Genomic DNA, 16,725 nt, shown 5'->3' with positions numbered 1-16,725 from the left:
TTTACCATTTTTGGTTCTCAGAAGAGCCTCAATGGACAATTCCTTAACGAAATCTTTTTATAAATGAAATGTATGAGAATCTTAAATCTTAAAAATTCTACCTTCAAACTGACTAATGTTGGTAACAAATACTAGAAGTCAACAGACACCCAAATGTTTTCCATAAATACAAAACTCCTCAAAACTTACTTTTACCATTTCTGTTGCTTTTTTTAATTAATAAGTGTTTGATCTTGAATTTTCTAACTGATGTTTGAAAACAGAAACAACAGAAACATCAAGTATAATCATCCATGTGCCCACACAATGTACATGCACGCAAAAAGGAGTCGCATACAGTGGAATTTAGCCCAACACCATCTAAAATAGCTGCCTGCACTGTTTAGCTACATGGCAAAGTTTTGTTCGTTTTCATAGTTTGCAGTAAGTTGTGCTGTTCTCTAAACCACACTGGCAACTCTGCAAGACCTTACTAAGAACCTGGATGCAGTTTAAGTGGGTTGAGAAAAGTTTTGGAGGTGTATTTCCAGAAAAGATTTAGGTGACTATTGACTTCTAGTGTTTGTTAGTAACATTAGCCTCATGGTTCCAGCACTAAAATAAAGATTGAGACACCAAACATTCTCAGCTGATCATCTACATCTGGAGCAAGTGGAAAGCTGATTTTTCACCAACCATTCCTTTGTAGATCCTCTACAGTATATAGGCGTTTCCTAGAACCATACATGTAAGCCAAGAACCATTTAAGAACCGTTAAGTATGTAGGTGAGCTCCTGTCATCAAAACAGCATTTAGAGAGGACTGACTGGCAAAAGACTACCAATATCTAGAGCTCATAGGACTTCTAGTCCATACCAAAAAAATGACAGTCGTTTACAGCAGCAGGCTGGACAATGCCACTGCCAACATTTCATGGGTAGTCAGATTCATACAGACGCAGCTCATTCCATGATCTCCTTTCATCCACCATCTTGGCTCAGCGTGAGCTCTCCTCATCCTCTTTAGTTTTCTGTAATCTCCTCTGTGGAACATGTAACAGTGGATTAGCTGTGAGCCACTGAACTGCAGAGCATACAGCAGAAGTAGAGGTTCTCTTGGCACCCACTTAATGGGTCAGCGTTACTGCTGAGCTGGAAAGCCAAGGCAAGAGACACAGGCTGAGAAAGCCAACTGTGAGGTCAAATTAAGATACTTGTGGGGGTTTGGTTAAATATGTAAGCAAGCACCCGCACATGCGTATACACCAACGTGACGTCTAAGGAAGGGAATGTGTCATCATTAATGTGATGGGTGTGAACAAGATGATGAAATTTGTGACCAACAGTGTGTGTGTGGGAGAGAATAAGAGAGAGAAAGAAAGAGAGAGAGAGAGAGAGAGAGAGAGAGAGAGAGAGAGAGAGAGAGAGAGAGAGAGAAATTGACAGGAATAAGACCTACCGACCTGCATGTGATGCTCCAGGCACTGGACAATGTCATGTCCTCTAAATAACTCTCAACAGTGACATCAATAATACATGGAAGCAGGAGAAATCTGACAATTTGACTGAGGGACTTAAACAACTTGATGTAAAGCAGCGATGTACAATTCTATATCTCTACAACCTTTAGATGTCTGGTGCCTAGGTAACTGTTTGAGACCAAATATAAACTAACAATCCAGAACAGACCTAAAATACTGGAACCACATTTACAGACATCACTTTCTTTTTTTGTGTTGCTGCTGCACCTATTCCAAAAATATCTTAGCATAATTATGCATAATTCATTGTGCTAAACAGCCAGCTGCCTCTTACTTTCAATGTAGCACTTTATTTGATTCATGTTATTTAAATAGGCAACTGATTTTTCATTCAAGAATTTGATACAAGTTTGGGTCATTACTCTAGCAGCAATTATATTAATTATACTGCATCTTCAGCTAATGGCACTGGAAATGTGGTAGTGTGTTTCATGTGTTCATTTACCCTACACAGTGTGAGCTCTGAGATTAAAAAAGGCCAATAAAAATTATAAAAAAAACCTGATATGAACTTATTTGGCTCTGAAACCCATAACCTAAGCTCATCCTTATACTTTAAAAAATAAAGGTGCCAAAAAAGGTTTTAAACAGTATCAGAAAAAGATTCTATGATTTGTAACAATAGTGGAACCCTATATAGTGCTATTGGAACCATTTGTAAGTGCGTAGAAGAAACACCTTTGGTAGAAGAAAGTCCCTTTCAAAACAGTTCTTAAAAGAATCATGTTTAGAAATGAGATGTGCGTATTTGAAGAGCCTTTTTAAAGTTTAAGGAAGCTCCACATAATATAAAGGTTCTATAGCAATTACATCCCAACCAAATGTCTTTTAGGCACCTTTATTTTTAAGAGCAATAATCTCTCACATTTAAGGAAAAAGGGCTACAGAAACGCTAAGAGAAAAGTCCCGCGAAGTTAAATTTCTGTACAACCACTGCAGAGCAGTGCACTGCAGTACATTAGATATTCATGGAAGCCTGCATTCAGTGCAAGAAGTTCCATAATGTGCAGCATCTTTTATCCCATGTAGGTCTGAAACGTGGATTCTAAATAATGCATGCCTTCTTTAGTGCCCTGAGCAGAAAGCTTTTCAAAGTCAGTCTCCGTCTACAGTGGCAAGCCGAAAACGGGCTTAGATTCAGACAATTACTGCATGCAGATATGCTTTCGTGGCGAGAATTGACCTTTTGACCTAAACAAACTCCAATTTGTACCATGAGAAGGGATTTCGATTTCTCTTGTTGCCAGTTTTCTTTCATCCAGAACATGCAATTTGGCAGATGGAGACAACCTAATCATTATCATCAGCCAGACCAAACTCAGCTGTGGGCCCAACTATGCCAAACTTAAACCTCCAGCAGACCTGCACGGAGGCAAAGCTTATCTGATATTGCAAGATTTAAACTCTGGCTTTGGTACAAGCTTAAGATATGGCTGCTCATAAAATCTTGATCTGAAAGAGTCAAATTATGCTTTGTGTACTGCACAAAATTCACCCACATTCTCCTCCACAGAGGCTTTCACTGGGTGACCGCCTTTTATCCAGCGCCAGAAGAGAAGCCATGGGAGAGTGCCATGTCAGCTTTTTTTAATGTTGTTGTTGTTAAATGATGTATGCAAACTAAAGGGCCAATAACCATGGCAACTGTAGTTTGGTAAACAGAAGAACAGAGAGTGCCAGGATGGAGCTCAAGCAAATAAAGAGATCTGTCTCTCACTCCACTTTCTTTCCCTCACTTCTTTACCAAAAGGCCTTTTTCACTCACTTCTTACCTTTCAGGGATTATGTTATTCTGTCTAGTCTGTCTCTAGTGATGATCTGCGTGAAGATCTTCACTCATTCTTTCCTCCTTTACTCTTTTAGGAGATGCTCTCAAGCTGCCATCTTAACGAGGGGCTGCTAAGGCTCTGCCAACTCTTTCTGCCCACGAGTCGAAAAACCAAAAAAATGCTGGCACTGTGCCGCCCTTGCACGCCCCCTTCCCACACAAACTATAGTGTCCCTATCTATTTCTGACAAAAAACAAACATCTTCACCCACACCATCTGCTCAGACACAAAGTGAAATAAATGAAATCCTAATTAAATGCTAATCTTCAGCTTGGCCGGATTCAGCATATATGTTTTCCTGTTAATTTATGCTGTCAGGGATGTTAATGGCTCCTTGGAAATGCGAGCTTCACTTCTGAGACAAAAAAACATGATAATTGTTGTTAATTCCTTAATTCCCTTGGTGGAAAGAAGCAAAGAAGAAATATAAATTAATAAAACAAGGTGATGACTGAAATACAGAACCACCACTTACCTATGCAATACTGGCATTACACAATTTTCTAGCCAAGATATAATTTATATTTCAGCTTTTCTGAACTCATATAGTTACAGTCACTGTAATTTAGACACACAGTTATTAATATCGTCCAGTGCGGAAGAGAACTTCTGTCAGCGCTGTAGAAACATCTCGTGCAAACAAAAAGAAGAGTCTAATTCTGAGGTTATACTGTGCAATGCTTCTGGATAACTTAGCAAAGATGGACAGTAGATACAGTAACAACAGAGTTATCCAATATTCAGATCCGCAATGCAAACAAGAGACAAATGGAATTGAATGCTTAGGAACTGAGATTCTCTTCTTCATTCTGTTGCATTCTCATCTCAGTGCTTCTCCGATCTTATTTAAGCATCCATCTCTACAGCGAATGCTTTCTTGAAGCAGGAGTGTAGGAAGTGAAGGAGGAGCACTTCTGCTATTCTTAGAGATCCAGTGAGTACACTTTAGGAGAAGACTGTTTTTGGGCTGTGCTGGTTGCTACAGACACGAATCTTCTCACTTTCCCCATAGTGTATGCAGTGCAAGGAAAACAGATTTCGGAACAGATTTTCGAATCACATATTTTTTCACCTCCCGCTTTGTTACTGATTTAATAATGTGTTGTAATATCAGCCAGTTTATGTGGAATTTATCTGGAAAACAACAAGTTCTTTGTCCCTGTGAGTAAGAAGCTTTCACAGTCTGAAAGCTGGTTTTAGTGATCCCTTTCTTAACTCTAAAAAGTTCAATGTCAATGTATCATTGTTACCTTTATATGCTCATGTTTGCATATAGGGTCAAGTTTCTTTAAAAAGACACTAATATCACAAATGTGGTAAACATTAACTGAGCCAAACTTACACTGTCAATGTTCTGTCTGAATTCTTGGCAACTTTGTATAAACTATAGCCTATAACCCTAACCCTAACTCTTACACTTCCATGTTCTTTAAGGTGATAAATAGCTCAAATAGGTGCATATTTCTTTGTTCCACTCATGCAAAGTCCAACTTTAGATCCTTCTTACTGTTCAAAGATCGACAAACACAGTCCTGTTCTCAGCACAGAAGCTCTCTAACACACAGCTGTATAAATGGAGAAGCCACTCAATAATTGAGCAGCTTGAGTTGCATTCAAGTGAAGTGCAGCAGAAGCACAAAGACACAAAGACCACAGAAAAGATGCTGAGATAAAGCTCAAGAAATCCCCCAGAGGGACTGATTTTTATCCACTGTCAACAAATACAATGATGTTAAAATGAAAATGCTTGGATGCTGACGCATGTTATGCGCCCTGCGATGCTGGTTTAAGTGCCAAAGATGAAAAAAGTACATTACTATGTATTTAAGCACATTTTTGATACTGATATTTTCATATGTTTGCTTTCATTTGACCCACTTGTTTGGTATACATTTTGTCTGCATTACATGAATGAACAGCTTTTCATAACAACTTACAACTCTATTAAACAAAGCCAGAAATGGGGTCAACAGCCGCAAATCTAACAATGTACAGTCAGGAAGGTAATCTGTGTGGAAATATTTCTCCAAAGCATTCCTGTGACAGTAACAGAAGGGTGTCTTGTTTGCTCATAAACAATGAAGGCTCTCTGTTGCCTCAGGGGCTCGATAAACACACACTGCTTCCACACCGCACCGACTCAACCTGCTACAAACATGACAATAAAAGAACTTTTCATGGAGGTAGGTTTAGACCTGTAGGGCATGAGAAAATACAGAACACACCGACTCTCCAGTCCACTCCGGTCAACTCTAGCCTGCCCAGGTTAATGTAGCCTTGTCTGACTGAGCTGTCATTGAGTTTTTCCTTTTCTGTAACCTAATAAAATGTATACACTGTAGATAAAAGTGCTCCTGACTTACCCTCTCTGGGTTCTCTTCATTAAATGGCCAGCAAGGAGTAACAATGAGAAAACAGCACAAAGCTCAGTGAGACCTGACAAACTGTAGTACGAGTGGGCGTGGCTTTTAGAGAAGGCGTAGTCTAGGATGGGGCGTGACCTCCGGTTCCCCCTCACTCCACCTCATTGAACTCAAGACTTGCACGAGCGCGCACGTGCTCTGCTAAGTTATAACCCGGTACTCTGAACTGCTCACAAAGCGTGTTTTATTTACTTATAAAAATGAACAGAAATAGGATAAAAATCCTGTCAGAAGTTGGTGGAAAAATACAATAAGAACTGAATTGAGGCTAATTGATTCAAATGTACTACATTGGTTCCACAGGAATAAAACATACTACACCACATCAACAAAGTTACTGACGTTCAGTTTCCTTACTTTTCACAATAGCTGTGCTGATGTATTGTAATGGGGTAAATTCGAGGTAGCCATTTGAACCAAGCACATTCAAAGCACTAGTTTTCTTTCAGTTACGCACCAGCTACGCTTCCAACCAATCAACATCGAGGCGTCAAGCCGGAGAAATGGTGCGGATTTATTTCCAACGCCTTCAAGTCATTCAGAAGTGAGTGAGTAAGACTGGGCAAGGCTCCTGAGAGAGGAAAAGCATGAAAAGCATGGGCGAGTAGAGCAGCATCCGTGACAAACAGGGGCCGAGCCCACATGAAAACGAGACCATAATACGTCTACAAGACAGGTGGAGAGAATAAAACAAGAGCTAGGTTCTAGATAAATGGCAGAAGATGATGTATTTACCTCTTCACCACGATCCATCACACATCCCAGTCTCTGCGTCCCGTTACAAATGAATAAATCTCCACTAGTTCTGGAGGTGAAACAGCGCCTAGTGAGCGGCGCTAAAATAGCATGTTTTAATCCGCTTCACGGTTATATTTCTCTGAAATGAACTAAGCCAAATGTAATTTGTAGTAAGACAGCCAGTGTCGTGGTCCACGTCGCGGAAAGAAAGGATCCGGGGAAACGCCTTCCGTATTGTGCATTGGAGTATTGTTTAGGGAAGCGATGCCTCAGTGCGCGCTGATTTGATAAAGAAGCTGTCAATCACTGAGCTCCGTTCGTGTAATTGGACAACAGCGCGAGTGGGCTCCAATGAAAGCCTATCGTGCAACAGTCCTGCAATATCGCTGGGCTCCCGCCCCTGTCTGATGCAAATAGTGAGAGCAGACAGGAGGATTTAGGGAGAGAAAGGAGGAGTGGCGGGATGGAGAACAGGAATCCTCACGTGGGGAGATGCACAGTTTACTCATAGCCAGAGATGGGTACATTCCCTCTATCTGTTTGTTCTTTTCAAGCTAGATATCATCATGCCTGGCACAGGCTCAAGGTTAGTGCCATCTCTGTATCTTTCTCTCTCACGTACACAATCACAACCCGACCAGGAGGAGAGCACACGGATGCTAACGATGTCTGGCTTATAAAGAATAAACAGCAACAAGTAGTGCCTTATCTGCATTTTTCAGGTAGAAATGTATCAGCGTCTGATCTGCTTTTCTGAATATTAAAGGGTCCATATGAGGGAAAAACAAATTTTCCTCACATTTTCATTTTTAAAAAGAGAATGTGGTCTATATATGGCAACTAAGCTGCCATAACAGTCTGTTTTGGATTCATTGTTCTTGTGATGCTACACAAGAGATCTACTCATTTACATACACCTGTCCATTCAGCCTTCAGCAGTTTAAAGGATCAACATGAGATATTTTAAACATTAATATAAAAGTAAACAACTATTTTCTGTGTATGTATAGTGGATTTATGGCATTCTGAGCAGGGCATAGCGTCACAACGCCTCTGTTTGTGTTATAATCCGAGCTTCTCTGTATTTTTGTTTTCATAGCCAGTCCGTCTGCGCGTGCATATTAGTCCCTTCCTGTGAAAACGTTGGCCATCCCCACCTGCCCTCCGTAGATAAAGACAGGGACTGCCCACACCGCATTGTTTATGAAAGTTAGCGGAGAGCAGTAGGAAACGTTCTGGTGTAAGCCACCTTCCAAATATTCGACTAAATATTCCTTGAAGTTGACGAGGCTTTCAAAAATTCCTCCACTGAATCTTCCTTGAGGTTGACGAGGCTGAAGATGACTTCCTATTTGCATTTTCCTGTTCCACCTTAAATCGTGCAGCAGTTCCATTCTGTACCTGAGGTGCCTGAATGTAACTGCTGCACCATTTAAGGTGGAATAAGAAAATTCGAACAAGAAGCTGACTTCAGCTTCATTGAGAGAGTTGAATGGCATGAAAATGCAAATGGAGACTGTTTCTGCTTGAGAGGTGGGCAGTATTATTTTTGCTGTTTCACAGAACCAGTAGGTCAGTATTGTTTTGTCCTGATTGTTAATGGTTGTGATAGCAACTGGTTAGTTTCATAGCAGCGACAGATAGCTAACTCACAACCCAGCTAACATTAGTTACATTACTTACTGTGTCATTGTTCGCCCTAACGTTATGTCATGGTATTTGTCTGTGCAATGTTTGTAAAGGGTTTTATGGCCACAGACACCTAAAAACACAAGTTTTCTAGCCCAGTGTTGTTCACCTTAGCAATGCGCTTCCATGATTTTGGGGGTGGAGCTCCTGAAGGAGCACTGAAGGAAGGGATGTATTCGTTTTGCTATTGAGCTCAAATATGAACAGCCATTAATAACTTTGTCAGTTAATGGAAAAAAAGTCCAGTCCAGTCTGATATACACAAGATGAAGTGAATCCTCCTTCTCTCACTTGGAGAATGTTGCCTCAAGGACTCTTAGTTAGGTTACATTATTTTATGTCGCAGTAACATTTTAGCAGAAAGAATTTTGGACAAAAAGATATTTCCTTTTGTAGACCTTAAAATCCTCCAGATTTATTGCCAGTCGTGCTGAAGATGAATAGCATTAGATTGCTTTATAATTGCTCCTCCCTCATTCAGTATTATGAGGAAAGTGCAAAACAAATGTTTGTTTTTTTGTTTGTTTTTGGTTTGCTTCTGTATTAAAACAGTATGATGTTGCACAGTTATGACAGAAACTGATTCTGGTTGATGTCATCATCACCATTACGTGCCTACTGGGGACTTGGGTGAAAATGAATTTAATAAAAGACAAGTTCTTTTTCATAATCATGCAGACCATAAGGAGCTCTTAAAAACATCCAAAATCAAAGATTAAGTTCTGATTTTCCTTTTATTGTGCCACACTCTGCTCTTACAGTACATATTACTATTCAGATGGTCATGTAGACCTTGAGTAGTGAGAACAGGTATTGCTGATAAGAGCTGGAAACAAACTTAAGGAGCAGATCTGGAAGATCAGACTAGTGCTCCCCAGACTGTGTACTCACCGGTGCTGGTGCTGTAGGTGCGGACGGTTGTTGCGGTGGGTGGTGGTGAATCTGAATCCACCGATGCTGTGTCGTCATCTTGGGAGCAGCCTGCCTGAATGGCACGGAGGTAACTATGGCTACGGGAACGGAAGCATGTGGGTGTGGGCAAATCCGGAGGCTCCACGGCCCGCGAGTGAGAACGCATGTGCGGGTGTGTATCTCCAAACACGGACTCCGAACAGGACTCGTCTCCATAGCGTTGGTTGATGTCTGAGTCCCGTACCTGGTGGGACAGAGACATGCTGAACTGAGCTGCAGGGTTAGAGCCGTTTTTATGGGTTGCTAGGTTGGGCAGAACAGAGCGTGGTGCACAGCGGTGCATGGTGGTCAGCTGCTTTAGAGTGTCTGCTTGGAACTAACAGTACAGAGCAGGCCGGCTTGGTGAGGAGGGGTAAGGAGCATGCTCAGTAAACAAGTCTGACAGGTGACATAGAGGTGACGAAAGACTAATCAAACTGTCAAAACTGACCCCATTCTTTTTAAGCCCTTAAACTTTAGGCTTATTAACCAGTAAGTACTGCGGATTACTCAGTAACTACTATTACTATAACACTGCGAATTAGTCAGTAACTACTATTCCTATTACTCAGAAACTACAAGAGGTATCGATCTGTTTAGCGTTTCCACAAATCATTGCTGTCCAAGAATAATAACCAGTACCTCCAAAATAGTAACAGGAAAAGGTAAAACAATTCTTAACTTTTAATATAAGTTAACCTACAGAGATTTTACGCCAAGTGATTTTGGAGCATTTTTATTGGTAAATTCATTGAGAAACAATATATAAAGCATAATACTTCAACACAACTATAGCTTAAAGTCAGTAAACTGAAATACTGAAAATTGCGCTTAGGTATTACAGTTATTAAAGTTAAATTGCATATTTTGTTAATTTTCTACGTGAAAATATGTTAACACATCTTTTACAGGGAACAAACTTAAGTATATTTCTCTGCAGATTTTAGTGCACAATTAAAACATTTTTGATGAGTTTAACATATTGGAAAAAAAATAACATCAAACATAAAATGTGCAATAACATTTACACAGGCCACATTTTATGTTATAAATATATATTTTTTCCAATATGTGAAATTTCAGCAAATAAACAGTAATAGTGCATTTAAATATACAAATTTTAAGTCCATGTTGAATAAATGCAGCTAAAAACAATGTCAAACAAGTAAAAAGACTTAGAGGTTAAATCTTACAGCCAAACACAGCTGAGAGGAATGTATGTGCACATGTGATGACATCCACCTGTGCAGAGCAGTTGGTGGGTGCAATAAAACTGCACCAAATTGACTCACAGTAAGAAGCTGACTGAGAAAACGAACTCGTGCATTAACAGTACAGAATGGAAGAATTCAATACTGAATGAACTCGCAGTGGTGACTCACACTGTATGGTCCATACGTTCTAGACAGAAGCAGCTTTAAGCTCCCATTGAGCGTCTAATAATAGCCACAGTGACTTTGACGGTGATGGTTCATTTTGTGTGAATGAACAGGATCCAGTCAAGGCCAGTGTCATTCAAACACGTCAGTGTTCAGCATTAGCAGCCAAAGCTATTTCATTCCAACGTGCTTAATTCATTTCAGCAGGGCCCTTATCCCAGAGCTGTAATTGATCATTTGTCACTCTGCTGAAGTGGTAGGAGAGGGAGAGGAGTGGAGCGGGTTAGAAATGACACCAGCTAATCTCAGAGGCCCATGACATGCGCTTAGGAAGGGGACATTTGTCAGGTTTTTTTTTCACTAAAACTGTTATATTTGACATAAATGGTCCAGTTAAGCACCAGCAACTTAACTGGGAAAAGATGAAATGAACTGTAACTGTTTCTTTGGAAACAGGTTTGTTTCCAAAGCTTTCATAACTAAATATGCACTTTAAAAGCTATTGAGAGAACTTAAAATATGTAGGAAACATGATGCATTAAGATTTTTGACTTTTTTTGAGCTCAACAGCTGCTTTTACAGTCATCCACATTTGTTTCACTAACTTAGATTTCTTTGTTCATCTAACATTAGGCTGACAATAAAGTATTTTTTCTTTAAAGGGCAAAATTCAGCCTACATTGCACTTACAGCATTTGACAGACACTCTTATCTCACATAATCATGTTATAGAGGTATCTAATGTGGCCTTTGGAGTGTTCTCAGAGTACTCTTGATTCCTTCCCAAGCAGAGAATCAAATCCTGGCCTGCTGGGTGAAGAGCAGGTGTTACCCTACATCATACCAACTGACAAGATAAAACAAGACAAGAATTTATTTGTTAAATACATGTTGAGACACGGTGTGTGTTCAGTAGCAATGGCAATGATAAAATCACCCTTCTGGTCACTAGATTGTGGTTTGTATTGTGCCCTCTACACAATAGACTGGGGTTCAGTTCCCTGACCAGGTAAGCATGTTGTGCTTTCCAATAAACATTTCTGGAAGAGACTCCTAATGCTCTATCAGGTAACAAGATGTTGTTCTGTATAAGAAGTAGTAAAGCAGCTGTTGAGAAAACTCAACAAACTTGCATCATGTTGCCTGGATGTTGTGAGTTCTCTCAACACTTTTTTTACAGTGTAGCTTTCACACTGTAATTAACTCTGAATGTGGATACAAACTAGGAGAGCAAAGTTTCAATGCAATTTTATGCTAACTGCCCTCCCGCAGACTGACCTGGCTGATGCAGCTGTTACGCCCGAGCGTGCTGCAACTCTGACTGAAGTCATCATCATCCCAGCGAGGGAACGGTGAACTTCCTGATCCAATGCAGTCCAGATTATCCAGACTACGATTACCCGAGAACTCACGCAGAGATGGAAGACAACTGAGAAGACAAGAGAAGAAAAGAGATGAGAAGAGAAAAGAGAGGAGGACAAGAGAAGAGGAAAGAGGAGATCAGGATAAGTGAATAGAAAAGAGGAGATGAGGACAAGACAAGAGAAGAAATGAGGAGAGAAGATAAGTGGAGAAAAGAAAAGGGAAAATAAGATGAGAGAAGAAGATACAAGAAGAGAGGAAAAGAATAGAGTAAAGAAGAGAAGAAACAAGAAGAGAAGATTAAATGAGAGAAGAGAGAAAAAAGGAAGAGAAGACAAGAGAAGAGAAAATATATAATCTTCACAAGTTCTCCCTTAAACACAAAGCAAATGGAAACAAGTAAGCCATGAATAAAGCTTTAGCAGTGATATATGATCTATTTAGCCACCATGCTTTTCTGTGCACCCAGCTGTCAATTTAATAACCCAACAATCCATTCATAGTCTTCATTCACCATTTCAACCCTATTTGATATAAATTAGATTCATACCTTGAACAGATAAGCAGTTTTGAGATACTGATTACACTCATTGACTGAAACAAATGCAAAGTCCTATTAGAGCAAGCATATTTTCAATAAGATTAAACAGAAACAGAGCACTGTCCAATCAAATTGAAGCAACACAGACAATGACCACTCAGCACAGGGTCAAGTCCTGTCATTGTCCAATAAGAAGAGTGCTTAGCGTTTAGGGCAAGCTTGAGCGAAAGCCACAAACTCTAAAGAGGCTTTCCCCTCATTTTGTTTTACTGACCTCTGACCAGCTCTGGCTCCATCCTATCTACAGGTCAGTTCAATGAGGAAAGCCACCCAAGAGTTGTAGAACCCAGAGCCATTCTTATTCATCATCTCATAATATGAGTACTGTTTTGGACCAGTTTTACACTAAAGGCTAAGATCAGTATAACTTTTGTGGAATCTGATCTTGGATCAGCACTCGTATTCTGAGAGGAATACAGACCCTGGTCTCTTTATGAATGGAGCGCTGCGGTACAGTGGTGTGGCGCCTCCCAGTGTACTCAGTGAGGAGCTGCAGTCAGCTTGCTGGTCAGACAGACTCCTCACTGCACTGACCTTATGGAGCGTCCAATTTGCTGCAGTGTAGCAATGCTGCGGAGGGGAGACCAGAGGGCCTCCAGATCCCCCTGTAGCATCGCATAGTCCAGTGGACGGCTGGGGGAGGGAAGGAGAGGATACCGGGTAGGAGGGTTTTGAGGGAAATGAAAGTAAGAGGGGCAAGAAGGTAAGAGAGGTTATTCATAGGGAGGAATGTGGTGTACCAGTGACTAGAGATTGGGAAAAAAGTGGATTATAAAAAGTTACTATGGGATAGGATGATAGAAAGTATATAGCTGCCATTTTATTAGGTACCTACCTAACCTAACATACCAACCATATGGAAGCACTTTGTAGTTATACAGTTATTGACTGTATCCCTGCACAACAAATCAGATACTGTACCCCATCCATCAGTAAAAAGGGACCACCACTGCTGACAAAATTTATTTATGTAGTGGTGGACCATTCTTAGTACAGCAATGATACCAAAACAGTAGTGGCATGTTAGTGGGTGTTGTGCTGGTATTAGTAGCAGGGTTGCTGGGTTCTAAACCCTTTAAATCTAAAAGGATGTGGGTGGGCCCATATTTCAATTCCTCCCTCCCATAACTTACATACTCTGTTACAATATTTATATTGTATGTATTTGTAAGACATTCTTATTCAAAGCAACTAACAATTTTTGTAAATTACAAAGGTCGGTCTATGTAGCATTAGGAATCCTGGGATCTTGGTATAGCATGGGTGTGCTTGCTGGGGTAGGGAGTTGAACCCCAGTCTGCCATGAGGAGGGCAAAGGTGTTACCCACTACAAGCCATATTAATTTCAGAGTGGTTACTGAATCATTCACATAAAAGTTACTTCATAATATATTTTAAGATTAATAACCAGATAATAAGCCAAACATTCAAGGTTTTGACACTGAACACCTCAGTGTGACTGCTGGTCTGAGAAATAGTTCAACTACCAAAAATATATAAATATAATCCTGTGGCCAGAAACTGACGGCTAATGAAGGCTTAGAGATGACTAGGACAAATTGTACAAGGAAAAAGGTTATAGGCTCTAACTGTACACCTACAAGGCGAACCAACAATGCAGGGGTTTCTAATGAAGCCACTACCATGTTAGCGTTGGTCCACCACCCAAATAATATCTGGTCAGCGGTGGTTCTATGGTAGTCCCTTTCCACTGAATGAGGAAGAAAGTGTGGCTGACAAATTGTGCATCAACAGATGGGCTACAGTCAGTAGCTATAAATCTACAAAGTGCAACTACATCTAACAAATTGGCCAATATGTCACCACAGTGCATATGGAAAGTGAAGTCAGGATGAAAAAGAACACTGCATGTGTCTTCCCTGTTCTCACTGAGGTGTGTGTGCATTTTATATCATCCAGATCAGCTCTTTATTCCATTTCTGTCACCGTATGCCTCATCAGGGAATAAACACTGCTGCATTATGACAAAACCTCAAATGTGAGCGAGTTACCTCTCATCCACAAAACAAGAGTAAAACAATACAGCTAATCCATGCCCGTCGCTTACACATTGTTTTGCTGTTTAGAGGGAAGAGTGGGAGGTAGCATGTGGTAGAAGGAGGAGAGATTAACTGTGCTAAATCTAACACATGATTGCGCACAGCTTGACTGACAGAGTCTTTCTATGCGTGTGTATGTGTGCCTGTTTCTGCCTCTTACTTTCTGGAAGGGAACTGGTCACTGAGGGATTGCTGTGTGGCCCGTAGATAGCTCTGTCTGCGGGCGGCGGTTTTGGGCGATGGTTTAGGGCTACCGTCCGAATCGTCGCTGTCCTCCAGGTCCCCCATGGCCTTCACGTAGCTGCCGCTGCGCATCCGCCTACACGGGATCTCACCCGGAACCCCACTCCGGCCTAGGGTCCCACTCCACTCACCCATAGACGGCATCTGCACACAACAGTTCATAAATGATTGTACTCATGATTATTCAAAATGATTGAACTACAAAGGTGGGTAAAATATCCTATTTTTCAATGAAAAAATGTGAGTGAGAGTAAGGGTGAGATTCCTGTAGAACAGTGCAGTGGAACGTCTGCTGGGCACTGTTCTCTCTTTTTCTGAAAAATAAAATGTCAAAGCTCTGCGTCAAAAGTGTGAAAGTGAGAAATGTGAGTAACAACAAAAGCAGTTCAGTAGTTCAGAACTGAATAGCTGAAGTGTAACTAATTCAACAGTAGACTCTTTTTCCTCCTAAATATTACTATGAAAAATCTAAAATGTAAGGTAGTTCAGATTTGTTGGACACTTTTTGGGTTGCTAAACAGGCATACTGTGTCCCTCTATGAGTAGGTCTGTATACTGTTCCTGTATACAGGTACTACATATCTGCTTACGTATATATTGTTTGTATTGTAAATCTGTACTTGATTCTGTTGAATGAGTATGAAAATCTTTTCTCACATCAATTGAGTTCTGAAATAATGAACCACTTCATTAAGTACACCTACCTTATCTTTACACTCCATTTTATCAGGTTCTCATCCTGTACATGTGCACTTTATAGTTCTACAGTTACAGACCGCATTCTTTCTGTGTCTCTGCATACTTTGTCCCCTTTCACCCTGTTCTTCCATGGTCAGGACCACCACAGAGCAGGTGTTATTTGGTTGATGGATTATTTGTGGTGGTGTGTTCGTGTGTGTTGCGAGTGGATCAGACACAGCAATGCTGGAGCTCTTAAACACCTCAGTATCAGTGGTGGACTGAGAATAGTCCACCATCCAAAAACATTCAGCCAGCAGTGTCCTGTGGGCAGCATCCTGTGACCACTGATGAAGGAATAGAGGATGACTGACACAAACTCAGCTATCATCTCTGACTTTACATGGCCAACAAGGTATGAGTGTATAGCAGAGGTGACAGTAAGTGTTTAAAAACTCCAGCAGCACTGCTGTGTCTGATCCACTCATACCAGCACAACACACACTAACACACCACCACCACATCAGTGTCACTGCAGTGCTGAGGATGATCCATCACCAAATAATACCTGCTCTGTGGAGGTCCTGTGGGGGTCCTGCACTGAAGAACAGCATAAAAGGGGGCTAACAAAGCATGCAGAGAAACAGATATATTACGTTCTGTAATTGTAGATTTACAAAGTGCATGTACATGGTAAGTGGAGCTGATAAAATGTATATAGATACAAATAAGTTGTGTATTTAATGAAGTAGCTGGTTGATGTATATATTTATTGTATGTTGCAAATAAATTGTATGAAATCATTCTATTGATGCTACTACTCTAAAATTTCACCGCCTACAACTATCAGTAGAAAGTTGTTAAAATGAAGAAGTGTGGTCCAGAAAGATAATCTGAGCTGTAGATGATTCCATAATGACCAAGAAAGCTGTGTAACACTGAGAATAAAGTTACTCTAAAATTAACCCCTTAACATTCCAGGCTTATTACATACTAAGGCTTATTATTCAGTAACTACAGGGACTTCAGTGCAAACTAATAGAGCTTTTCTTAGGTTATAGAAGTGTGTAATAAAACTTTGGCAGGCCCATAGCTTGGTAAGGGGTTAATATTTAGAATGCCTCATGTTTGATCAAATATCAAGGCAGATTCCTTATCAAGAAATGACTGGAAGTAAATAAGTACAGTATGTTATTTATCATTTAATAACTTTTTGGTGTTCCCAAAAAAAACTTGACATATTGAATTAAACA

The 16,725-nt window shown here is 40.4% G+C and overlaps 1 protein-coding gene across 1 annotated transcript in view; it reads right to left on the bottom strand.

Annotated features, from left to right (window-relative positions):
- dlgap4b (discs, large (Drosophila) homolog-associated protein 4b) overlaps positions 1 to 16,725 on the bottom strand; it is an 82,924-nt gene that overhangs the window by 22,909 nt on the left and 43,290 nt on the right. The window contains exons 5-8 of the mRNA XM_036571007.1: positions 14,712 to 14,938; positions 13,026 to 13,124; positions 11,807 to 11,957; positions 9,090 to 9,354 (exon numbers count right to left, since the gene is read on the bottom strand). Coding sequence (XP_036426900.1) covers positions 9,090 to 9,354; positions 11,807 to 11,957; positions 13,026 to 13,124; positions 14,712 to 14,938 — 742 coding nt within the window. The remainder of the gene's footprint in view (positions 1 to 9,089; positions 9,355 to 11,806; positions 11,958 to 13,025; positions 13,125 to 14,711; positions 14,939 to 16,725) is intronic.

This window comes from Colossoma macropomum, unplaced genomic scaffold, assembly GCF_904425465.1.
Source record: "Colossoma macropomum unplaced genomic scaffold, Colossoma_macropomum, whole genome shotgun sequence".
Classification (NCBI taxonomy): domain Eukaryota; kingdom Metazoa; phylum Chordata; class Actinopteri; order Characiformes; family Serrasalmidae; genus Colossoma; species Colossoma macropomum.
The sequence above is the reverse complement of the archived record's forward strand: the minus strand, read 5'-3'. Positions and strand labels throughout refer to the sequence as shown.